We start from the raw sequence: 26,500 nt of genomic DNA, 5'->3' as shown, positions 1-26,500 counted from the left end.
TTTTGGAAGTATGGATTTAAAATAAATAAATAAAATAAAAGAAAATAAAAAAAGAAAAAAAGAAAGAAGAAGAAGACGAAGAAGAAGAGGAGAAAAGAAGAAGAAGAAGAAGAAGAAGAAAGAGATCCTATTACGGATACCCGGGTCGCAAAAACCAGATACGGGATTTAATTTACTTGTCCGGGTGTAATCCAGACTGATAACCATCCAGCTGCACCAGGATTCCAGGTTTTAGACCGGATCAGACCGGAAAAAATGGGGCCCAATTCTACACCTATTGAAAACAGAGACTAGATAAAGCGTAAAGGTTATCGACCAACTAACGAAAGCAAACTATAACGCTAACGGCCCAAGAACACACTCCTGGCCCATCCATATACGAACATGAGCTAAAACACTAAAAAGGCATAACATGAGCGCCTCAGCTCAGCCAGACACCGAACCCTAAGCTCCTAACAGAAATGCGAGCATCAAACAAGAACTTATTGCTAGTTATAAACGAAAACAGACAAAAATCAGAAGTGCTACTGCTGTTTCTCTTGTCAGAAGTTTGCTTGATCGATCTCTATCTTCTGGGTATCGATGTAGACATGAATAATCCACTTGATGATTATCAGCTACCGTATGTTTGATACCTCCCATCCATTAATTTAATTTAATTTATCCTGATCATGTTTTAATTTAATTTAATTTAATTTAATTTAGATGCAAGCAGCTGGCTAGCCTAACTCCATTTCTGTTATAAATACTACCTTTTTTTAATGAAATTAAATTAAAGGATGAGAGGGATCAAACTTATGGTCGGTGATTAGGTGAATTATTCGTCATGTCCACGTCACTGATAAGATAAGAAAGATTTATCCATTGGAAAAGGCATGGACAAATCTAATAGCCTAGCTAGATTCCTCTTCTCTACGTGAGTCCCAAATGCACGAGACATCAAGCCTTTTGTTAAAAAAAATTAAAAAAAAAATGATATCTTTATATATATAAAGTGGCTATCTAACGGAATTTTATTGGCTTAACGGTTTTTGTTGTTTTACCGTTAAAATTAACGCCGTTAGTTACATGAATAAATTAAAGTGGCTCTCTCTTCTTAAAAGTTCTTAATTTTTTAATCTCTCTCTCCCCAATCACTTATGAATAAATTCATAATTATTAAAATTCATGCAGCATGCATAATCCTGTAACCTATGCATTGATGATCATTTATTTATGAGGTATATTAGATATCTATATATATATATATATATTCTATTATATATATCTATATAAATTATATAAATATATATTCTATATTCTATTATATATATATGATCTTTTATATAAATTATAATTTATATATCAATTTATTTATGTGATTTAAAATTTTTATTCATTCCTTATATAAACAAAGAGAAATGTAAAATAATTAAGTTTAAATATATTTACCAACTACATTTATGAATACAATTATCCTAATAAAATATTATTTATTTATCAATTTAAATTCATTATGAAACATTAAAATCAAATAATAATATCTTATAAAAACCTTAGTATTTTATTTCTTTATAAAAATTATGTTACTTTTTAAAAATAATCGCTTTATTAAATTAAGAAAACGTGCTATGCACGTTCCTTTACTGTTAACAGTTTATCTCCTGTGCTGCACATGTTTGTTTCAAGATTCTTTTTTTTTTTATAAATTCTAAATGCTTTAAAACTGATTTAAGTCTATTTTACTATTTGATGTTAGAATTTATATATTTTTTTCTAAAAATATTATATTATTATTCAAAATTTTTTCTTTAATAAAAATAATATTTCTATACACTGGACGAACGTCCCTTGGACGTTGCCCAACTACTAGTATATATATATATATATTTTAAATAATACTATTCATAAATATCAAATAGATAAGCCTTATAAATTTTTTGTAAAAATAAATTTCACTAATAAAGATTATTTTTTTTTACCCTTTTTTAATAAAAAAATTTGAATGAATTTTATCCATTTAATACTTATTCCTGCCTCCAATGAAAGGACTACACCGCTGGAGGCCAAGGGCAGCATCACTCCCACTCAACACTGCCTCTCACAGCAAAACCCCAAAGGATTCAGAAAAGTCCAGAAACACACAGCAGAAGATGAGCACTCATTTCAGCATGAAGGAAAGCAGCCTAGTGGAACAGGTGTCACAAGATCATTAGATATAGAATAAAGTTTGTTGTAATCTTTTCTTCTTAGAAATAGTCAGTGTACAGTCTCGGCCAGTGCCATGAAAAACAGAACATAGAAAATCAGAGGAATTCTTTTTAGCCTTGTGTCGAACACCTCTTGTGCTTGGTTATACATAATCTAATGATAAATATCTAACAAAATATTTGATTAGGTAGCATACAAACAAGATCAAGCTTGGCACGTGAAGTCCTGAATTTTAAGTTGAATATAGATTTATTATTTACTACTATTGTAGATTTGTTTTTTTCGGGTGGATTCCAATTTTTATAAGAATTCGGCAGGGTGACAGCTAGCCGAAGAAAGCAAAAATCGATACACTAGATGCAACCTCCTTTGTGTGTATCGTCCCTGAGAGGTAGGCCGAAGATGGAAAAGAACGGACAGAAACATCGCCGCCGGTTAGTTCTACTTCCATGTCCATTTCAAGGACACATAAATCCCATGCTTCAACTAGGTAGCTTTCTTCACTCCAAGGGATTCTCCATTACAGTTATTCACTGCAACTTCAACTCTCCTAACCCTTCCAACCAACCTTCTTTCGAGTTCATTCCGTTCCAGGATGGCTTATCCTGTAACGATGTATCATCTGGGGATATAGTAAGGATTATACAGAGGGCGAATGTCGGATGCAAATCGCATCTCCACGAATGCTTGTCTCAGATAATAACGCAACGGCGAGGAGGCCAAAAAGATGATGTCGCCTGCATCATCCATGATGAACTCATGTACATCTCCCAGTCTGTGGCCAATTCTTTGAAGCTTCCAAGTATCGTCTTTCGCACCACCTGTGCTGCTACTTCTCTGGCTCGTACCGCCATTCCCATACTCAAGGCAGAAGGTTACATTCCCTTTCAAGGTATATATGTGAATGTGAATATAGATAAGTACCCCATTGTTGGAAACCTCCCATTGATCCAAACGAAATCTCATCCGTGGCTTAGGAGAAAAACTGAAATCTCAGTGATTTATAATGCACGGAAAGTATGGGCAAATGAAAAAATGAAAAAGTTTGGAGAATATGTTCCTCGTGAACGAATCTTTTCTTTTTTTCTTTTGGCATGTGGCGAATCTGACGATTCACAAACATCTTGTAAACAAGCCCATTTAATCACTGAGAGTCACCTTTTATTTTTATTTTTTTGGCAGTACAGTACTAGGACTAACCGCTACGAATATGGATTACAGATTCTGAATCACAGGACCCAGTCCCTGGTCTTCATCTACTCAGGTTTAAGGATCTACCCATTCCCAGGTCTAAAACTTTAGGCGGCTTTGAGCAGCTAGTTGTTGACGCGTATAACATTGGAACATCATCAGCCATCGTTTGGAATACCATGGAAAGCCTTGAATTATCATTATTGGAGCAAATCCAACAACAATGCCAAGTTCCAGTTCTTCCCGTTGGTCCTGTGCACAAATTTGCTCCAGCCTCTTATTGCAGTAGCTTATTGGAAGAAGACAGGAGCTGTATGTCATGGCTTGGGAAGCAAACTAAAAACTCAGTTATATACGTAAGCATGGGAAGCTTAGCATTTATGGATGAGAAAGAGCTAACTGAAATGGCATGGGGACTAGCCAACAGTCAGCAGCCTTTCTTGTGGGTGATTCGACCTGGCTCAAATAGTGACGGTTCAGACCAAAGGATAGAAGAACTTCCGAAAGTTCTCAGAGAAACGTTTGGAGAGAGAGGTTGCATCGTGAAATGGGCACCACAGAAGGAAGTTCTGGCGCATAGCTCGGTGGGAGGGTTTTTGAGCCATTGTGGCTGGAACTCAACGCTGGAGAGTATTTGTGAAGGGGTTCCAATGATTTGCAGACCTTCTTTCGGGGACCAGAAAGTGAATGCAAGGTACCTGAGCCATGTATGGAGGGTAGGTTTCGAATTGGAGGAGTTGGAGAGAGCTCAGATAGAGAAAGCTGTAAGAAAATTAATGGTGGATAAGGAAGGGGAGGCGGTGAGAGAGAATGCCAATAATTTGAAGGGAAAAGCTGAACTCTGCATTAGAGAAGGTGGTTCCTCCGACAACTCCCTGAACAGGCTGGTGGATATGATCATGTCATTTTAATTGCAAAGATACTGTTGTCACATGCACAAGGTCACAACTTGGTCTCTTTACTAAAGTCGACCTGCAGCACTTCATGTGTCTTGAGTACTCGTACTACTCGAGCCTAGCTAGAGTCCTCCATAATATTTTTTTTACTTTATTTTAGCCTTCTGCTGAATTATTTCTTAATCCCAAGAAAAGATCGGTGTTCATTTTGTTCATTGATTTTGGCCAACAGTGGTCACTGTTGCATCAATAACTTGAATTGTACTCTTCTAACTTTCCAGTACGGTTCATCCTTTGCATCTCGCATGCATGCATTGTTTAATCGAATTCAAACTCTTTTCATGTTTTGATTCACTCTCAGACGACCCAATGGATCAAATAACATTGAATGAAGCACTTCAGGGAACAAATTTTACCTTTGTGCCAAGCATGCAGTCAATCATAGACGACGAGATTCCAAGTTTTCCACTCTTTTTTCTCATAGTACGTTGAAAGCGGCCTGCGCCAGAACAAACCTGCGGCGGCCAAAATGTTGGATGACACCGACGATGTGTAGTTCGTGAAGTTGCTAGATAGTTATTTGACCAACCGGTTTGTCTCATGAAAGTACTCGAATGGTCGCGTGACCGTTTTAAATTGTACTTAACATATATATAATCTCACCCCTAAAAGCAATTCGACGCAGTCTCAATTAATCATCAATCACGAAATCCGAATTTTGTTTCCAGTCTCCATTGAGCATCAAAATCATAACAACAATGTCGATCATGCCAATTGTCTCCTGTGGCCCACGAAGTAGCGTCTTCGATCCCTTTTCCCTTGATTTTACCGTCCCCTCTTCACTGTCAACTTCATCTCCGCTGTTTTCTCAGGAAAATTCTGCATTTGTCAACATTTTATGTATCTAAGTATTTGTAAAGAATAATTCTAGTACTTCGAGGGACCAACTTCCAGATTTGCAAAAATTGCAATTGTTGTAAAAGGGATTCCCATTGATTTCCATTAGATTCATTAGGACATTTAAAGATATTTTGCCCCTTACAATAGGACCCACGATGACCCACTAAAAAGAATAACTAACAGAAAAGATAAAAGATAACAACCCATTACAAACAACCCAATATAACTTGGCCACTAAGCCCCTCCTAAATCTAAGGAAACAACTCATTAACATGACGATAAACAAACCGACAATAATAATAATAATAATAACCCATTAAGATCAGCATTATCAGATTTAAAACACCATTAACGTGCAGCTCATATGGACCAGGTCAGACTTAATTTGGACAGCTCAGATGCAAGCTCTTTCATCAAGCACATGACAGATGCCCCTCCTTCAAGAACCTTGTTCGCAAGGTTCCCATAGCTAGCCTGAAACTTCTGTAGTTCTTCCCGGGAGGCATTTTCTTCCCCCATTCCAGATCACTGCACTAAAACTTCGGTGGATGCCTTAGAACATCCGCATTGAGTTTTTCATAAAATTTTTTATAATTTAGCTAAAATTCATACTCCCTAAAAGTTTTTTCTAAATTTTACTCATTTTTCAAAAACCTCATATATCCTATTCCTTTTACTTTCTTTATTCTATTAAAATAATATTTCTTTATTATTTATTTATTACTTTTTTCTCACTTTTATTTACAAACTTAACTAATCAATATTTTTTTGTTATGTTTTGAACTATTACTCTAGTAAATATTTTAAACAAAAATTTAAATTATTTTTTTGTCGGTATGATAATATTTTTAAAATTATTTTTTTATATTTTCGTTATTATTTAAATTATTTTTAAAATTATTATTTAAAACTGTAACAAATATGAGTATGATAGAAAGTGTAGATAATTGAAAGAATATTTTATTTTATGTATTAGAATAAAATATTGATAAAAAAATAGTTTAGAGAATAAATAGTGGTTCCCCAAATATAGGGAATAACTGTTTATTCCCAAAACATTTTTCCTAAAATAGGGATTCGGATGTAGGAAATATTTTGATCAAAACCGTATAATAAACATCAAATTATAGGGAATCCAGTGTTTTGAGAAACTGGATGTGAATACTCTTATTGTCGTTGTGTTTAAATCGCTATTGTAGGATCTTTTCTAGGGAAGCACGAATTGACTCATTTGGATTTGTTGGAGGGAGTTGTACCTGTGGCACTGCCGTTGAGCCCAAGCGTTTCTTGAGGCATGAAACGTGAAAAACAGGGTGTAGCGTGGACTCTGCAGGTAGATGAAGAAGGTAAGCTACCTTTTCAAGGGGGTCGTAAGGTTGGAAGTATGTTAACTGGTATTATACCAGTATTCGACTAATGATAGCCACTTAGTCCATTCCTTGGGCTTCTCCCCAGTGAACCATCGTAGATAATCTTCCAAAGTCTGGCTCATTGCTTCAGTTTGTCCATCTGCCTGAGGATGGTTGGAAGTACTAAGATTTAAATGAGTCCCTTGTAACCGAAACAATTCTAACCAAAATGAAAATGGTGTCTCGGTCATTGACTATGGTTTTGGGCAACCCATGTATCTTAATAATATTATCTAGGAAATAAACTAGCCACTATACTTACTGTGTATAGGTGAGTGAGAGAGATAAAATGGACATACTTGGTTAGTCGATCGACTATGACCAAGATGACACTTTTTCCATGTGAGAGGGGAAGACCTTCCACAAAATCTATACTAATATCAAGCCAAGGTCTCTCCAGAATAGGGAGTGGCTGGAGGAGTCTAGTTGGATGTATGTGTTCAACCTTCATCTTTTGACAAATATAACATTCTTTGATATGCTTCCTAATAGAAGACTTCAATCTAGGCCAGTAAAACTCATTTCGAACTGGAGCCAACGTCTTGTGATAACTTGAGTGTTCTTTTAAAGGACTTTCGTGCGTTTGTTGTAATGCCTCTTGATGGAGATGAGAGGAGCTTCCTAGATGCAAACATCCTTTATAAAAAATGACTCCTTGCCATACCGTGTGTTTACCAACTTGTAGCTGGCCATCATGGTGTTACTTCAGTAGTTTTTGCAAGAGAGGGTCTGTTAAGTAAGCTTGCTGAATCTTTTGAAGCCAAGGAGTTTCGGGTCAGGTCAGGATTAATGGGCATAATATCATATCTATAGAGTTAATTCGAGAAAGGAATTTGCAGCCTTATTCTCACAGCCAACCTTATATTCTATTGTGAACTCATACCCAATTAGTTTAGAAATCCACTTTTGTTGAGTGGGAGTTCCCACTCATTGCTCCACCAAATACTTAAGGGCCTGTTGATCCGCACGGATTTTAAATTTTTGCACAAGTAGATAAGATCTCCATTTTTTTTACTGCCATCACAAGAGCTAAGAGCTCTCTTTCATATGTAGACATGTGTAGGTTCTTACCCTTAAGCGCTTGGCTTAGATAGGCCAATGGCCTTCCCTCTTGAATTAGGACTGCCCCAATTACCTCCCTTGATGCATCACATTTAACAATGAATATTTTTGAAAAGTTAGGAAGTCCTAGAATTGGGAGAGTGGCCATAACCTGCTTGATTTAGTTAAAGGTTGCAGTGGCTCTTCGATTCCAATGGAAGGCACATTTTCGTAGTAAGGCCGTAAGTGGTGCAGTTATGCTATCATAGTCTTTAATGAACTTGTGATAGTAGCCAGTGAGTCCTAAAAATCCCTTTAGAGACTTAAGAGAAGTGGGTAGTGGCCACTGCAACATGCGGGAAATTTTGTTGGGATTAACTTGGACACCTTTGGAGGAGATAATATGTCCCAAGTACTTTATTTCTGAACACCCAAACCTACATTTTGACATTTTTCATAAAATTGGTGCTATAGGAGTATCTTCAACACTATTTCTAGATGGAAAAGGTGGTCATTCTAGCACTTGCTAAAGACTAATATATCATCAAAAAATAACAGTATGAATTTTCACAAATCAGGCCAAAAAAATGTCATTCATAAGCTCTTGAAAGGTGACTGGAGCGTTGGTAAGGCTAAAAGGCATTACTAAAAACTCGTAATGGCCTTGGTGAATTTTAAATGTAGTTTTTTGGATGTTATGGGAGTTAAAACGAATTTGGTGGTATCCCAAACACAAATCCAGCTTAGAAAAAATTGAGGTCCATCCCAATTTCTCTAAAAGTTCATCAATAATAGGGATTTAATACTTATCTTTGATAATAGCTTGATTGAGAGCCCGTTAGTTGACACACATGCACCAACTTCCATCCGCCTTGCGAACAAGTAAGACGGGAGAAGAATAAGGGCTTTGGCTTGGTCGTGTAACCCCATTTTCCAACAACTCATCCACAATTCTTTCGATTTCTTCTTTTTGGTAGTAAGGATAGCGATAGGGCCGAACGTTAATTAGTTTGGTGCCATCTATGAGAGGGATCTTATGATCATGACTTCACCGTGGAGGAAGTCCTTTCGGCTCCTGAAAAACTGAGTGATATTGCTTTAATAGAGGCTGTAGCTTCTCAGGTGCAATAGTGGACGAATCATTATTTGAAATTGCCATTAATTGTAGGACCAGCCCCTTTTGAGTCTCTTTTGTCTGCATATAAAAATTTTCTACATCTTCCATAGTTAGATCCGAAGGGCTAAGCCCTTGCAGCTGCATCATTTTTCCAAACCATATAAATTTTATGGTAATCTAGGTGAAATCCTAAAGAATAGGGCCGAGGTGGGAGAGTCAATCTACCACAAGAACTAGATCACATCCCACTAAGGATAGCAAATATAAATTAGTAAAAAGGTAGTTACTTTGAAGATGAAATGAGACTATGTCACAACAGCCTAGGCACGGTAGCTGATCCCCATTAGCTACATTATAGTGAGATTTTGGCTTTTTTTAACACTTAGATTAGCTTTCTTGGCCACGGCAGGGTTAATAAAATTATGAGTACTCCTGGAGTCAATTAGAATAATCATAGATCGTTGTCCTAAGACACCCCATAAATGCATGGTTCAAGGAGTGTGAGTGCCTAAAATTGCATACAGTAAATGCCAAGTAATGCTCCTTCCTAGGGGTGAGTTTGGTCTGGTCTGGTCCGATCCGATCCGAGGAGGTTTTGTGGATCGGACTAAACCTATTCGGTCCAAAATTTTCCTACCCTGGACTGGAAACCCTGGACTAAGCTCCCTAAGGGTCGGGACGGTTCGGTCCCATTCAGGACGGTCTGGTCTAGTCGGTCCGTTAGGTCCACCCTTGACTCTTTTTTTTTTTTTAATCTCATGGTATTTTGTTTAATACTTATGCAATTATATTATAATATATTTAATATATATACATATATTATACTATTATATATATATTAGTAATACGTTAATACTATTAGTCTATTAGTATATAGTAAATTAATAATAGTTATTAACTTATTTACTATAACTAATAACTATATGTATTAATAACAATACTATATGTAATATACTAGTTTTACTATATCTCTTCAAACTCCACACATTTATTAATACTCTATGTCATACTATTAAATAATAGTAAAACTCTTATTACTAATACTCTATGTAGTTATATTAAATACTATATTACTAATACTCTATGTAATTATAGTGATTTAATACTAACATATTATATATTAAGTTAACTATACTAATACTATTATAAATTTATACATATATAATATATTATAATTTATACCATAACTCTTATAATATGTTAATATATTAATATATACTAGTACTATATATTATAGTTAATAGTTATACATAAAGAATATAATAATACATTGATACTAAATATATATATTTATAGACTTATAATGATTTAGTTATTATAAATTTATGATTAGTATAACTATATAATAGTATTAGTATTAGACTATTTATAATTTAGTATAGCTATATTATATTAGTAATATTAGTTTTGTTGAATTAATTAGTTTGTATAACTATTTTCTACATTGTTAGTATTAATAATATTCGTATTAGTTATAACTACATATCCTATATTAAAATTAAGAGCCTTAGACTATATAATAGACTAATAGTATTAGTATAACTGTATAAATATACTATATAGCTATATATTAGTACTAACTATATAATAGTATTTGTATTAAACTATTAGTAATTTAGTATAACTATATTATATTAGTAATATTAGTTATGTTGAATCAATAAGTGAGTATAACTATTTTCTACATTATTAGTATTAATAATATTAATATTAGTTATAGCTATATAGCCTATATTAGAATTGAGAGCTTAGACTATATAATAGACAAATAGAATTAATAGTAGACTAATAGTATAGCTATATATTAGTATTAGTCATACTGTTATAGTGATTTAGTATATTATATTTTCTATATTATAATTTATACTATAACCCTTATAATATGTTAATATATTAATATATACTAGTACTATATATTATAGTTATACATTAAAGAATATAATAATACATTCATACTAAATATATAGCTATAGTGATTTAGTTATAACTATATTAGTATAAGTATTAATGTATTAGTATTACTTATAGTATTTAATATAACTATATAGTCGATATTAGTATAACTATAGTATATTCTAATATTAGACTATTAGTATTATTTTTTTAATACCATATTAGACTATTAGTATTAATATAAATATTAGTATTAGTTAAAAATTATATAATAATTTATAAAATTATTTATATAAATAATATATATAAATTATATTTTATTTTTAATTTTCATTCGGTCCTTCCAAAATTGGACTGGACTGGACTCAATTCAGTCCGGTCCGATCTGGTAAAAAAATGGTCGGTCCAGTCGATTTGGCTGGTCTGGACTAGCCGAATTTCACTTCTACTCCTTCCTCATCTTGTTTTGGTTCTTCTCTCATTGCAGGTCCTTCAATGACATTCTCAAAGATCTCCTTCTCGGTTTCAACCTCCAGCCCCTCCGAAAGAAACATCTTAGGAGTTTTACATCAATGACCCAGAGCCTACTTGTCATCACAGTAGTAACAAAGACCATAGTCCCTCATTTCCTTCATTTGTGCTGAGGTAATACATTGTATAGGGATATTGGGTTTGTTTAGTTTGCTCTATTGGGTTGAGGGGGGTAAGTAGGAGGTGGGGGCCCCAATAGACGAGGGGGATTGGTTGTTGGAAGTCTTGGGAAGTTGTTTTTTGGAAAATTTTGGTTGAATGAAACTGATTGGAAGGTGCTGGTGGGTTTTTGGCTTTTGACTCTGCGCCATACTTCCTCTTTATATAAATGGGCTAACCCAAAGGTTGTGGGAAGGGTAGTTGGTTGAAACATAGTGACCATAATCTGAATATCGTCTCATAGCCCACTTAAAAAGGTACTAATCCGAAAATCCTTCAGAAGTCTGGGGATATGGTTGGATAGTATCTCAAAGTTAGTTTTGTATTCTTCCACAGTGGAAGTTAGTGGAAGTTTGCCTTAATTCTGTAAAATCTACCACTGGGTCATCAAAAAGAGTGGGTGCAAATCAAATTCGCAATGCCTGCACAAACTTAGGCCATGCGGTAATTGGATGAGAAGCCAATAATTATTGGAACTAAGTAAGAGCCTTTCCTTCCATATTGAAGGAAGCTAATTGAATTTTTTGTGTGTATGGGATGTCAAAAAATTGTTGGGCTCTACAAACCCATCCGGTGGGGTCAGATCCATCAAAGTTGGGAAAATAAGCCTCTTGTTCTGCTGTGGATCCCAGTTCGGTGCTTAAAAACTGGGTTAAAATGGGTATTGGTTGGTTTAGGAATTTAGTTACTGTTTGGGTTAGAATTGTGGGGGTGGATCTGCTTGAAAGGTGTAGTGGAAATGGTTCGGGAAAGAGTTGTGTAATTTTGGTAAGGTTGCCAACTTGCTGGACAAGTTCTTCCAATAACGCTTGCTGCTGAGTGTGGGCCTCTTTCAGTTCAGCATCTTTCTATCTTAGCCATGTGAATGCTTCAGAGAGTTATGACAGTCGAGTCCCTTCAGCCATGAAAACAACCTGTCTCTAGTACCAATTGTTATGTATCTAAGTATTTGTAAGGAATAATTCTGGTACTTCGAGGGACCAATCTTCAGATTTGCAAAATTGCAATTGTTGTAAAAGGGAATCCCATTAATTTCCATTAGATTCACTGGACATTTAAAGATATTTTTCCCCTTACAATATAGGACCCACAATAACCCACTAAAAATAACAACTAACAGAAAAGATAAAGATGACAACCCATTACAAACAACCCAATATAACTTGGCCACTAAGTCCTCTAAGTCCTGGCCTCCTGAATCTAAGGAAACAACTCGTTAACACGATAAACAAACCAACAATAATATTAAATAAAAAAACCCATTACGCTAAAGCATTATCAGATTTAAAACACCATTCACGTGCTGCTCGTATGGACCAGGTTAGATTTAATTTAGACGGCTCAGATGCAAGCTCCTTCATCAAGCACATGACACAACACTAGGATTGACAGGAAGGAGACCTCAGAAGGCCACGTGTTCAAGGCCGATCTGCCGGGGCTGAAGGAGGAGGAAGTGAAGGTTGAGGTTGACGACGAGAGAGTGATACAAATAAGTGGAGAGAGGAATGTGGAGAAGGAGGACAAGAACGACAAGTGGCTTAGGGTGGAGCGGAGCAGTGGCAAGTTCGTGAGGAGGTTCAGGCTGCTGGAGAATGTGAAGATGGACCAGGGGAAGACTTCCATGGACAATGGGGTTCTTACCGTCACCATTCCCAAGGAGGGAGCCAAGAAGCCTGACGTCAAAGTGCTTGAAATACTGAATACATAGATCCTACGGTTGGAAGTTGGTTGAATATTGTGGAAGATTCGGTTGCCATTTTCTATAAAAGAAAGATGCTTATGTAATAAAACTTTGTCAAATTAAAATACAAAGTTTTGCTAGTAAGGATGTCAATATGCTACTTTAAAAAGAGAAGTAATACAATCGTAAAAGATATTTTATAAAAATAAATTTATAAATTAAAATAAATATGTACGTTATATTTACTTTATAATAAAAATAATTTTATAATATAACATATCATATCAAATTACATCAATTTATATATTTATTATTATATATTTTAATTGTATTTAAAGCATTTTTCTTTTAAAAAAATTCAAAATACTAATATTTTTTAGCATATGTGATGTGTAAAGTTTTCACATCAACGATACGTTGAATTTAAAAAAAAATAAGACTTCTAAATAGATTTTCTCTATAAGAAACTTGTTCTCCACTTTTCATTTTTTATTTAATGCCAAATTATTATTTAGATTTACAAGTTTATTAATTAGATCTGTCCCAAATTAACACTAGTTTTATTCAATATTCTCTGCATTAAAGGGTGTTGTTAGATATAATTTTAAAATGTCATATTCCTTTAAAAAAAGTGCAGTTGTTTGTTAAAAATTAGTTTTTTTTTTTTTCATTTAAATATCATATTTATCTTCTTTTAAAGAGAGTAAACAAGACTTATAAGAGTACTCTATAAATAATTTCTCTGTAAATAAGTTTTGATACAATCTATTGAAACGTAAACTGGTTGCAGCATCAAATTAATTAGTAAGTACGTAATAAGAGTATTGTCAATTGATTGATCTCAATACGGTTATAATGATATAATTAATTGGCAATTTTTGCAAATACAGGAAATAAATTGGTATAATTAAAAATATAAGGACTTTTATAAAAAAAAAAAGGTAAACATTTATTTGATAAAAATTAAAAATATGATCAGCTTTTTGAAAGGAAAATGATAGGGTTAAAATCCTTCTACTACCTATTTATTGCTCTTTTTATATTTGATTTTTTTTAATTTTTAATTTTACTCAATGATTAAAGAAGTGACTATTAATAAAATTATATATTTATATTTTTAATTTTTTCTTAATGATTATGGATGTTAAAAAAATAATTAAAATAAAATGATAAAAAAATAAAAAAACCTCAAATCCTTTAGAAGTAGTAAATGGGGTAGTGAGAGGTTAGTAATCCTATCATTGCCCATTTTGAAAAGGCAATGCTAGGGATCGGATCCCGTTGCCCAGTCCGCTAGTCTTTTTTTTTTTTTTTGGTTTCCTTACATCATTTTTAACACTTTTAAAATATTTTTAAAAAAGAAAAAAAAAATTCACAATATGATTAAACAACAATTTCTTTTATTATTATTTAAAAAAAAAAAAAAACTAAATGGGACTGGGATTGGGTAACGGAATCCCCCGGTTGGGTATGGGGATCCCTATCTTTAGCCTTTTGAAAAACGTAAAGATACGTGGACTGTTTAATACATACCACTAAAATTTTGCCTATAACCACTCTATATTGCTGGATATTGAGTAATATTGTACGTAGAAACTCATTCTTATTTTGTATATTACAATCTTTTTTGTGACGGATCTCTATGTAAAATTTCTTTGTTTAAGGAGATCAGTTTCATTCATCAGGGATATTACAATCTTTTCTTTGCTCGAAAGACATAAAGAAAATCTAAATTTAAGATCATATTAATTAATTTCTAAAAAAAAAAAAATCATCATCCAGCAGTGTGGTATAAAGGGAAAATTAAGATTTCTTGGGTTTTGGTCTCCGTTATGTTGTGATAGGAGAAGAATTTCTTATAAACTCACTTCCCAAAAAGCAAAATTATTTGTGACAGATTATATGTGACGAGAATAACTATTTGTAATTAAAATATACTTATTTTAACATAAAATATTTATTTTTATAAGAAATAACTGGCCACAACTGATCAATTTTCTTGTGTTGACTTATATCTCTCATCTAACAAATCATCCAATAATGTAATTTTGATTTTGAAAGAATTAGATCCAAACCAAATCCTCTATTAACAAGGCAAATATATTTAGGGTATCTTTGGAGCTATGCACTTTTAATGGATTAGTTAAAGTTAAAGGACACTTTTAGCTAATGTGAGATGAATTTGATTTTAGTTATTCCAGTCCCCATATTGGCATAACTTATTTTTTTTTATTATTATGTAACAATAAAATAATATGACATAAATTTAGTTTTGGTTATTCCATTTACATCAAATATCCAAAATTAAATTATATATTTATTCATTATATAGTAATAAAATAATATTCATTTTAAAAAATATTTAATTTTTTAATTATTCGTTTATTTAATTTTATCATATTATTTAATGCTAATAACCACAAACATTAATTAAAAAAAGAACTAACTCTAAATTAATGGTTATTCGTAGCAAAATAAATTCATGTATTCATAGTAATCCTAGTAACATCGAGATGTATATACAATAACAAAATGAATTTATTCTTGCAAAAAAAAATCATCTTAGTAACATCGAGTATATCCCAGTAATGGAGGTAGCAAAATGAATTTATCCATGCAAAATAATTTTGTAGTAAGAGAACTAACATCGAATATATACTGGAATGAGAAGAAGAAAAATAAAGAATAATAAAATATCAATTTGATCTATGTATATTAGCTTTCAAATTTGAAAATTATTTTAGAAGTTACTCTAACTAAAGTCCAATTTTTTAAAATTTAGCTAATCCATTGCACTTGATTTTTTTTTTATCTAATAGCTAAATATTCAACTAATTTAATGTTTAGCTAACCCATTGAAGATGCTCTTAGAGATAGTAAAAAGTGTTAAAATGTCTTAAAAGTTATTTAATGATAACGCTAAGTTGTTTGGTTGTTGTGTATAAATATATATATAAATATATATATATATATATATTAAAGTACGTACTTTTTAATCTTAAAAAAATTTAAAAGTAAGAAAAGAATTATTTGATGATTTTTTTTAAACGTGTTTTTTTTAATAATGTAGAATGTAATTACAATTTTAAAGAATACGTACTTTTAAAAGATGAAAAATTTTATATAACTTTGAGATAATTATACAATTTAGACCTTTGTGTGGTGGTCTTATCATAGACATGATACTATCTCAAATGACATTTTATGTCATTTTTATCTCAAAAAATATTTTTTTATACTATTTCCAAATAAAAGTAGCTTGTTTAAAACTATTTTATACGTATAGTTACTAAACAATTAATAACTTTTTAATTATAAAACTTATAATTACTTAAACTCAACAACTAAGGCCCCGTTTGGTATACAGTTCAAATGAAATATTTCGTTAAAAGTTAAATAAAATATCATTATAATATAAAATTCTAATATTAATTTTATTTTAAAATTTGAAAATTTTTAAATTATTTATTATATTTTGTATAGAAATTAAAAAAAATTGTAATAATTATATAAATTAAAATAAGATAGTTTGATTTTCTATACCAAGCCAACCTAAAAAATGATAAAACAAAAAACTATATTAACTTCATGAAAACCATGATAGTTCACGGAATTCTTGAAAGTTTCTCAAGTCTAACGAAAGTATTAGATTAGTCCTCTAATGAATTTTAATATAAAATTGATATAGACATATAGAGATTATACAAAATAAACTTATAAATTAATGTAGTTTCCTGAAATTCATTAGATTTACTTTGTAATAAAAATAACTTTACAATTTGACGCAACATATAAAACTATATAAGTTTGTAGATTTACTTTTGTATAATCTATTTGTGAATAAAATATTTTTCCTTTTAATAACCAACATATCCCTCCCGCCATAAACCATCGTGTATCATCAACATCAATTCAAATGTTATGATTGTAAATATTCTGTAAATTGAAGATAATTGCCTATCTTCTTTCATTGAATGCAGTTAACATAAATAAGCCATGGACAGTGACCCGTTACACAATGTGGGGCAAAACCTATTACTTACGGAATTAAACAACTAACCCATACGGTTACAAGCATTAATAAAAACAACAACCCACTAAGGACCCACCTAGCCCACAACTTTTGACTCAATAAAATACTGAATTTAAACAACTTAAATGAAACAACACAGCAGCAATATCTCAAGACAGACTTCGTGCTTTTAGGAACCCAAAATCCCCAATCTCATAACAGACCCCCCTTCTTACGAAAGCTTGTCCTCAAGGTTATGGAATCGCCTCCTTAGGGTTTATAGGTCTTCCCAAGTAGCATTCTCTTCATTGGTTCCAGCCCACTGTACTAACACCTCAACTCCAGCAATGTTCCCTTTCTTCTTCAACCTTCGTTGCAAGATTCTCTCAGGTTCTGGTTCCAAGGATCCATTAGAGGTGATGATTGGTAAGTTTGCATAGGTTTGTTTTCCTTCTCCAAGCTTCCTCTTGAGGCATGAAATATGAAATACTGGGTAAATCTTAGCTTTCAGAGGTAGTTCTAGTTCAAAAGCAACTTTACCCACCTTACGAATCACTTTGAACAGGCCATAATATCTTGGTGCGATCTTTAAATTCCTTCTCCTAGCTACTGTCATTTGTCTGTACGGTCGTAACTTGAGGTAAACCCACTCGACAATCTTAAACTCTTGATGTCTTCTTGTTTTGTCAGCAAAATATTTCATCTTTGATTGGGCTTCTTGCAGGTTCTCCTTGATGAGTTTAGCAATAAACTCTCAGTTTCGAAATTCTTCATCAACAACTTGGACTTTAGTAGTACTTGACTCGTATGATAACAGCCGTGGAGGTGGCTGGCCATAGACAGCTTCAAAAGGTGTCACCTTTGTAGATGTATGAACTGAGGTATTATAAGAATACTCAGCTAAAGGTAACCACTTTACCCAATCTTTTGGTCTATCACTAGAAAAACATCGAAGGTAGCATTCGAGTACTTTATTCATGGCCTCTATTTGGCCATCTGTTTGAGGATGATAAGCTGTTCCACATAACCTAAATAATTCCTTCCAGAAATTGCTAGTGAACACAGGATCTCGATCACTAACAATTGTTTGTGGTAACCCATGTAATTTAAAGACATTATCCAGAAATACCCTAGCCACTGTTAATGTTGTGTATGGATGATTAAGAGGCATAAAATTAGAATACTTACTTAACCTGTCCACCACAAAAAAGATTACTGTTTTGCCTCCCGAAGGAGGTAAACCTTCAATAAAATCCATGCTGACATCTGTCCAATTTTTGCTAGGTATGGGTAAAGGCTGAAGCAACCCCAAGGGGTGGAGGGCTTCAACTTTATTCCTCTAGCACACATCACACTCCCTGATAAGTGTTCTGACATCATTTCTAAAACTAGGCCAGTAAAACTCCTTTTTGATTCTTGCTTGTGTTTTAAATACTCCTGTGTGGCCCCCTAATGGACTGCTGTGAAACTGGTGCAGGATCTGCTGCTGGAAGGGAACCAGTGACCTGAGATGTAGTCTATTGTAAAAGAGTAACTCATTTCGGAGTTGGTAATGAGATAGGTCCAGGTCTCCATGATGGTAGTGACTTATTAGCTGTTGCAACATGGGGTCCTATTGGTAAACCTTCTTCAACTCTTCTATCCATTGAGCTTGCACGATGCTAATTGCTTGGTTTTGGAGAAATTGGTTTTTTTGGATGGTTTTGGTTTGTTGGAACTGGTTCTGGATTTATGGGATCGTGTTTGGGTTGTGTTGGATCTATTTGGCTAGTGTTTGGGGTTGGTGTTTGGTTATTGTTTGGGTGATGGGGTTATGAGTATTTCACTCGGGATAAGGCATCAGCTGCTGCATTACTTTTCACACTTCTATATTCCACCGTAAAATCATACCCAAACAACTTAGAAACTCATTTTTGCTGTGATGGGGTCCCTACTCTTTGTTCAAGGAGGTATTTGAGCGCTTGCTGGTTAGTGCGTACTTTGAAGGACTGTACCAATAGGTAGTGCCTCTATTTCCTTACTGCCATCACTAGTGCCAACAATTCCTTTTCATAGGTGGAAAAATTTAGATTCTTGCCCCTTAGGGCTTGGCTAAAATAAGCTATTGGTTGCCCTTCTTGCATTAACACTGCTCCCAATGCTTCCCCTGATGCATCACATTCCACCACAAAAGTTTTAGTGAAATTGGGTAAACTAAGTACTGGTGACCTTACCATTGCTTCTTTGAGATTCTCAAATGCTTCTTGTGCCTTATCATTCTAAGAAAAAGAATTTTTCCTTAGAAGAGCTGTGAGTGGGGCTGCTATTGCTCCATATCCCTTGACAAACTTTCTATAATATCCTCTGAGTCTTAAGAAACCTCTTAGTGCCTTAAGGTTTTTAGGAGTTGGCCATTCTTGCATTGCAACTAGCTTCTGAGGATTTGCTTTAACTCCATCTCGTGTGATAATATGTCCCAAGTACTCCACCTCATTACTGTAAAAAACACACTTTGACAGCTTTGCATAAAATTGGTAAGCTTGTAATAATTCCAGAACCTAAGTAAGGTGTTGGATGTGCTCCTGCATAAACTTGCTGTAAATTAGGATATCATCGAAAAATACCAGCACAAACTTCCTCAAATAAGGTCTAAACATATCATTCATCACCCCTTGAAATGTAGATGGTGCATTAGTAAGCCCAAAGGGCATTACTAAAAACTCATAATGTCCCTCATGTGTACGAAAAGCAGTTTTAGGGACGTCATTAGGTTCATGCGTATATGATGATATACCGACCTCAAATCCAACTCAGAAAATACCTCAGCCTCTCCAAGCTCATCAAGCAGTTCATCAATATTGGGAATAGGGTATTTATCTTTTATGGTTTCCTTGTTGAGTGTACGATAATCCACACACATTCTCCAACTACCATCAGCCTTTCTAACAAGTAATACCGGAGAAGAGTAGGGACTTTGACTACTCCTAATGCTTCCATTCTTTAGTAATTTAACTACCAGCTTCTCTATTTCTTCTTTTTGATAATAAGGGTACCTGTAGGGTCGCACACAAATGGGTTTAGTACCTTCCAGTAATTTAATTTTGTGATCAAAATTTCTGGGAGGTGGCAACCCTTTGGCTCGGCAAAGACCTCTTGAAACTGATCCAAAATTTTATGCACGTCTGCTGGTTGTGTTGCATTGCCCTGACCCTTATTACCCTCCATAATGTGCAGCCAAATTCCTCTCACAGCCCCCTCTTTGAGATTCACAGTCGGAACTTCCTCCACAATATTGTGCACTAGTTTTTGAATCCCTTGCAACTGAACAGATTTATTTCCAAATTGAAATTTCATAGTTAAATCAAAAAAATTCCATAGAATAGACCCTAGCCCACTTAACCAATCAACGCCCAAAACTACATCACATCCTCCAAGAGTCAACATATATAAATTAGTCATAAACTCATGATCTTGTAGTTTAAAAGAGACTACCTTACATTGACCAAGGCAAGGAAGAGTGGCACCATTAGCTACTTTAACTATTAAGTGGGTTTCTTCCCTTGACAGATTAGACTTCCTTGCTACATAAGGATCTATGAAACTACGAGTACTGCCTGTATCAATCAAAATCAAAACTTTTTGATGATTAATTTCAGCAAACAACCTCATGGTTTTAGGAGATAATGAACCAGCAATAGCATGTAAGGAGATGCCCAATAATTCTCCCACTTCTTCCTTCTCAAACTCCTCAGATTGGATAACAGTTAATATCCTATCTTCTTTTTCCACTTCCAAACTCTCTTCTTCCTCAATTCCCATGCCTTCAATGAGGAATATCCTGGGTCTACTACACCTATGGCCTGGGTAATATTTTTCATCACAATAATAACATAGTTTCTTCTCTCCTCTCTTGCATTTTAGTGGGGGTAATTGTTTTGATGGGAAAGTTGGGTTTTCTGACCATGGTAGATGGTGGTCTCACAGCTGTATTCTGGTTTTTAAATTCGGGTCTAGGTGGAGGTGCAGGCAGTCTAAGGATGGGTGGGATTGCTGGTAGCTTAGGGTGTTGATATTGGTTGAAAGGTTGTGGATTATGGTATTTGGGTTGGTAACCTTGACTTCTCATTCCCACTTCCTCCTCTTGTAACCTTGCTAATCCAAAAATAGCTGATAAAGTGGTTGGTTTAAACATAGCAACTGGAATTTTCAAGTCATCTCTTAACCTCTTATAAAAGTGCTCACTCTAAATTCTTCTGTAATACCTTTGATTCTGTTAGACAAAATCTCAAACTGACTTTGGTACTCCTCAATAGAGTTGACTTGTCGGAGTTTTGTAAAAACTCCTATGGGATCCTTATAAGCTGTAGGATCAAATCTAATTTTAAGTGCCCCCACAAGTTCATCCCACGTGTTCACAGGACTCGACTCTATCAGCCAACAATACCAAGTAAGGGCTTTACCCTCCATGTGAAGAAGGCAATTTGAACCTTCTGGTCATCAGAGTGTTACAGTAAGAGAAAAACTGCTCAGCCCTAAGGATCCATTCAATAGGATCAGATCTATCAAATTTTGGGAAGTCCAAACGAAGTGTCTTTGCTTGAATTCCCCTACCACCCTTAAATAGAGGATTACCATTTATTCTAAGAGGATTATTACCTGATGAATTCTCTTATGAGTTTTGTTTTGCATCATTAACCACCAAGTGCTCATAGCTGGACGCTAAGTTGTTGAGCTGTTGAAAAATGCCCTCCAACAAATGCTTCTGCCTGTCCTGCTCCTCCCTTACTTGCGTGGATTCAGCCTTCAAAGCAGCAACTACTTTATGCAACTGAGCATGGCGTGTTCCCTCTGCCATGGTGCCAGAACCATGCTCTGGATACCACTGTTATGATTTTAAATATTCTGTAAATTGAAGATAATTGCCTATCTTCTTTCTTTGAATGCAGTTAACATAAATAGGCCATGGACAGTGGCCCGTTACATAACGTGGGGCAAAACCCATTACTTACGGAATTAAACAACTAACCTAGACGGTTACAAGCATTAATAAAAACAACAACCCACTAAGGACCCACCTAGCCCACAACTTTTGACTCAATAAAATACTGAATTTAAACAATTTAAATGAAACGACACAGCAACAATATCTCAAGACAGACTTCGTGCTTTTAGGAACCCAAAATCTCCAATCTCATAACATCAAAGCAATCCTCTATTTAAACAGACAATCCGAATTTCATTTCAATTCTTGATTCCGACATCAGAATCGATCGTAGCAAAAAAGTCAATCGTACCAATCCTCTTTGGTGGCCAAAGAAGCAGCATTTTCAATCCCTTCTCTCTCGACTTTTGGGACTCCTTCAAGGATTTTTATTTTTCCTATTCACTTTCAACTTCTCGAGATAATTCATGTTTCGTCAATCCCAAAATCAACTGGAAGGAGACCCCAAAAGCACACGTGTTGAAGGCAGATCTTCTGGGACTCAAGAAGGAGGAAGTGAAAGTTGAGATTGAGAATACTAGAGTTCTTCAAATGATTGGAGAAAGGAATGTTGAGAAGGAGGACAAGAACGACAAGTGGCATAAAGTGGAGCGGAGCAGCGGGAAGTTTGTGAGGAAATGTAGGCTGTCGGAGAATGTGAAGATGGAGTAGGTGAACTCGGCCATGGAAAATGGAGTTCTTACTGTCACCATTCCTAAGGAGGAGGACTTGAGGAAGGCTTATCATGTTAAAGAAATTGAAATTTTTGGCTGAAGATTTTATATTTTCTGTGATGTACTTTTTGCATGGTTACAGATCATTTTCATAACACAAGCACGTACATTGATTAATTTTCTATGGTTTCTTTTTGCAAAATAAAAATAAAAACAATATAAATAGTTTATGCTTGATTCCAATATAACATATATATTTTTCCATCTGGATTAATTGTCTTATACCCATAGTTATTTTTTTTTTAATTTTCTTGAAAGTTAATAAATACATAAATAAGTTTTATTTATTTATTTATTTATTTAAGAAGATGATATTTTAAATTTATTAATAATCTTCACTTATTACAAAAGAAAATCGTAGTTAAATACAAGCAACTTAACCCACACCGTCAACAAAACATTGGGTTGAGTCATCATTATTACAAACATGAATAAATGGACTGCAACGACGAAATTTATATACAAGTCTTACTTTGATAAATACGAAATTTATGTAAAAATGTATTTTATAGTGGTGAATTATTTATATTTTAAAAAATAATATTATTTTATCCTTTTATTTTAACTTTTTTTTGGTCGTTTATGTATTTATTTTTTTCTTTTACTTATTAATTTTTTTCTTTTACTTATCAATTAAGAAAATAATTATTAATGTAATGATATTTTTTTATATATATTTTTAAAATATTTAAAGGTGTTAAAAAATATGAAAGAAATTAAAAATTTGAGTTTTGCCTAAGCGACAAGTTGAGTAGTCATTGTTAGGGATGTAATTGATTCAGTTTGATTTAATTTTAGATGAAATTTGTGACTGAATAATTAGTATGTACTAGTTTTTCATTTTTTAAAATCTATTACGCATCGGTTACTCTCATAAACTGGTATATCCGATTTTACCAATTCCGTTTTAATAATATTAATATATATATTAGTATTAGTTATAGTGATTAAAACAATTATATATTAGTATTTGTTATAATGATTTTAATCTATTGTAACTACATCATTGATAGTGATAGTGTTAATATTTTACTACATCATTATTTTATATATAATTATTTAGTATGGTGATTTATATAGTAATTTATATATAGACTTAAAATATATTACTAATAGTAATATAGTATTAGACTATTAGTATTAGGCCACAAAATTTAAATTATAATTAATATATATTATATACTAATGTATGCTTTTATTACTAATTTTTTATTACTAATTTGTTAATGTACTTATCAAAAAGAATATATTGAAAATTTATTAGGTCATAAAATATTATTAATATATATATATATATATATATGATCAAATCATATATATGATATAATAAACTTTTATGTTTAAGATAAAATCTTATCTTATAAATTATAATAACATTATCTTACATATAATTATAATTTATATTATTATATATAATATAATATAAAAAATATTATATATAATATTAAAAAAATTAATTTAAAATATATAATTTAGTGAACCGGTCTGGTCTAGTTTTAAAATGCATAAAATCGAACCAGATCGATACCGGCCGATTTTAGAACTAAGGAAACGGGTTTGAATATGTCTTGGTCAGCTTGGTCTAATTTTTTAGTTAATTTTACATTTTTAGTTATTGTTAGGTGGCAGTCTAACATCACTTATCTTTAAATTGTATATTGTAAATTCTAATTTATTTATTTCTAAATCAAAAATTATATATACAGTTAGTTTTGTATATTCTTTATACACTATATTGATGTGTTTGGCTATGTCATTTTTTTAAATATAAAATAATTATTTTGACTATTAATATTAATATAATGTGTAATGAGTATGTCAACGTGGCTGTTGTAGTAAATACATTAAAATAGAAAAAGACTTCAAACAAATAGAAAAAAATTTCTAAAGATAACAAATTACCAGCAGCTAGATAGCGCCTCTAAAGATTCGTGGAAATTTGTTTGAAAATCTCAATCATTAATGCCTGACGTTCCACGAACGTTTAATGGAACCACGCAATTAAGTCAGCATCTAATCCTCTCAATCGAGTCAACAACATGCGCACTACTAGAAGTTGGACCAGCCACTAGCACGCACTATAGCTCCCCAGCACATCATGCACCACAACTTTGAATGGTCTGACGCCTCTGCCAGCTTTGCTGATTCTCTGTTCTCTCCCGACCCCATTTCTTATTAAAGCTTATTTGAATTTAGAGTTGAGGTAAAATTGAGATAATTTTAAATAAAAATTAAATTAAATATTATTATTATTTTAAAATTTTAAAAATTTGAATTGAGATTTAAAAAAATTAAAGTGTTTATTATATTTTATGTAAGAATTTATTAAATTGTAATGATGAGATGAGATGTGACGTTTTTTAAATCTAAACACTCTTTAGATTCTTTATATATATATATATATATATATATCTATGTATCCGACCATTGCCCCGGGGCTGTTCAGGATGCACTTCCACAACTGCTTTGTGCATGGCTGCGATGCTTCTGATGGCTTGCAAAATTTCATATTGCAGATTTTACAAGTTCGCTCGAGCGGAGGCTTTTGGCCGCTCGAGCGAATTCAGGCAGATTCAAACGCTCGACTGCCGCTCGACAGGGAGCTCGAGCGGGTTGCTGAAAAACGAAGATCGCTCGAGCGGAGACATTTATCGCTCGAGCGAAATCAGGCAGAGTCGAACGCTCGATGTGCGCTCGATAGGACGCTCGAGCAAAATCAGGCAGAGTCGAACGCTCGACGCGCGCTCGACACCCCGCTCGAGCGAACATCGTATTTTGACAGATTTTAGGTTTTCCGCCGTGGGACCATATAAAAGGCCATTCTTCACTCTAGAGCCGCGGTTTTTGACTGGAGAACACTCTTTGGGAGAGAAAAACATAGCTAGAGGGATTCAAATCATTTGTTTTGGAGACGGAATTCCAATTTATTGCACGTACGTTGGATTCTTACACGAGCACGGACGGGAGAAAGGCGTTGAATCGTTCTCTTGAGCTTTTGACGACCAGTTGAGGCTGCAAGGAGGATTTTTCAGTGTTTATTTTCTTCTTCCCATCTTCTCAGAATAATTATGGTGAATTCGTTTATGTTGAATTCCAATTCTAGTATGAGCTAAATTTTCTTCTTTCTAGGAAAACGATGTAACCTAATTCCGAACTATGCTTGTTTGTCCATGCTAATTTAATGCAATTCTCTCTTTGTTTATCTGATTTATTCTGAGTTTAATGCTTCTAATTAACTGGCCATTGATTAGATGATTATTAATCTTGTGATTTGCTATCGAAAGAGGGAATCATAGGGTAGATCTTGGATATTTCAGCATAGGTAAGTATAGAGATCGAAAGACTTGTATGAACCTGTGTAGTAATTAAATCATTGGTCTTATTGCGTTCTTGATTATTTAATTTGCATACTCTTGTGTGAATTGATAAACTAGAATCAATTCCAATTGACTATCGAAAGAGGCTTTTGGATGAATTAGAGATTTGCTAATAGACAAAAGAGGTTTAAGTTAAATTAGCTGGATGAGAAAAGCATAGTGAAGAATTATGGTGAAATCGATTTCCTAGAAGTTTTCTTCCCTATTGAATTTGATCTTCAAACATCAGTTTTACTTTCTTTGCTTATTTCTCTTGAGTTGATCTAGTTTTATTTGCTACTACAAAAACCTTAGCGATTCCTCTAGATAAAATTGAGATTAGTATAATTTTGGTATTTGGCAAGAGTAAGGTACCAATCCCTGAGGACGATACTCTTCTTATTACTTTACTATAAAACTACGATACTGT

The 26,500-nt window shown here is 33.4% G+C and overlaps 2 protein-coding genes and 1 pseudogene across 3 annotated transcripts; all 3 read left to right on the top strand.

Annotated features, from left to right (window-relative positions):
* Positions 1–2,024: 2,024 nt before the first annotated feature.
* Positions 2,025–4,631, top strand: LOC122291219 (UDP-glucose iridoid glucosyltransferase-like). 2 transcript variants are annotated; one of them, XM_043098864.1, is made up of 3 exons: positions 2,025–2,177; positions 2,508–3,082; positions 3,412–4,631. In XM_043098864.1, the coding sequence occupies exons 2-3, from the start codon at positions 2,548–2,550 to the stop codon at positions 4,290–4,292; spliced, it is 1,416 nt and encodes a 471-aa protein (XP_042954798.1). In that variant the 5' UTR covers positions 2,025–2,177; positions 2,508–2,547; the 3' UTR covers positions 4,293–4,631. The 2 variants fall into 2 exon arrangements, with proteins under 2 accessions (XP_042954798.1, XP_042954799.1); XM_043098865.1 differs by lacking the exon at positions 2,025–2,177 and having other exon boundaries at positions 2,249–3,082.
* A 404-nt stretch (positions 4,632–5,035) lies between these two features.
* On the top strand, positions 5,036–13,035 carry LOC122290922 (18.5 kDa class I heat shock protein-like). Its single transcript, XM_043098593.1, has 2 exons — positions 5,036–5,170; positions 12,706–13,035. Exons 1-2 carry the CDS (start codon positions 5,036–5,038, stop codon positions 13,033–13,035), a joined length of 465 nt encoding a protein of 154 aa, XP_042954527.1.
* Positions 13,036–20,961: 7,926 nt separating this feature from the next.
* Positions 20,962–22,754, top strand: LOC122290921 (annotated as a pseudogene).
* Positions 22,755–26,500: the final 3,746 nt, after the last annotated feature.

This window comes from Carya illinoinensis, chromosome 13 (genome assembly GCF_018687715.1).
Source record: "Carya illinoinensis cultivar Pawnee chromosome 13, C.illinoinensisPawnee_v1, whole genome shotgun sequence".
In the NCBI taxonomy this organism is placed as follows: domain Eukaryota; kingdom Viridiplantae; phylum Streptophyta; class Magnoliopsida; order Fagales; family Juglandaceae; genus Carya; species Carya illinoinensis.
The sequence above is the reverse complement of the archived record's forward strand: the minus strand, read 5'-3'. Positions and strand labels throughout refer to the sequence as shown.

Bases quoted from the DNA above. Each gene is read 5' to 3' on its own strand.
- LOC122290922 (XM_043098593.1), top strand. From the start codon at position 5,036: ATGTCGATCATGCCAATTGTCTCCTGTGGCCCACGAAGTAGCGTCTTC. The intron at 5,171-12,705 runs ATTTTATGTATC...ACATGACACAAC, and splicing joins AAAATTCTGCATTTGTCAAC to ACTAGGATTGACAGGAAGGA.
- LOC122291219 (XM_043098864.1), top strand. From the start codon at position 2,548: ATGCAACCTCCTTTGTGTGTATCGTCCCTGAGAGGTAGGCCGAAGATG. The intron at 3,083-3,411 runs GTATATATGTGA...TATGGATTACAG, and splicing joins AGGTTACATTCCCTTTCAAG to ATTCTGAATCACAGGACCCA.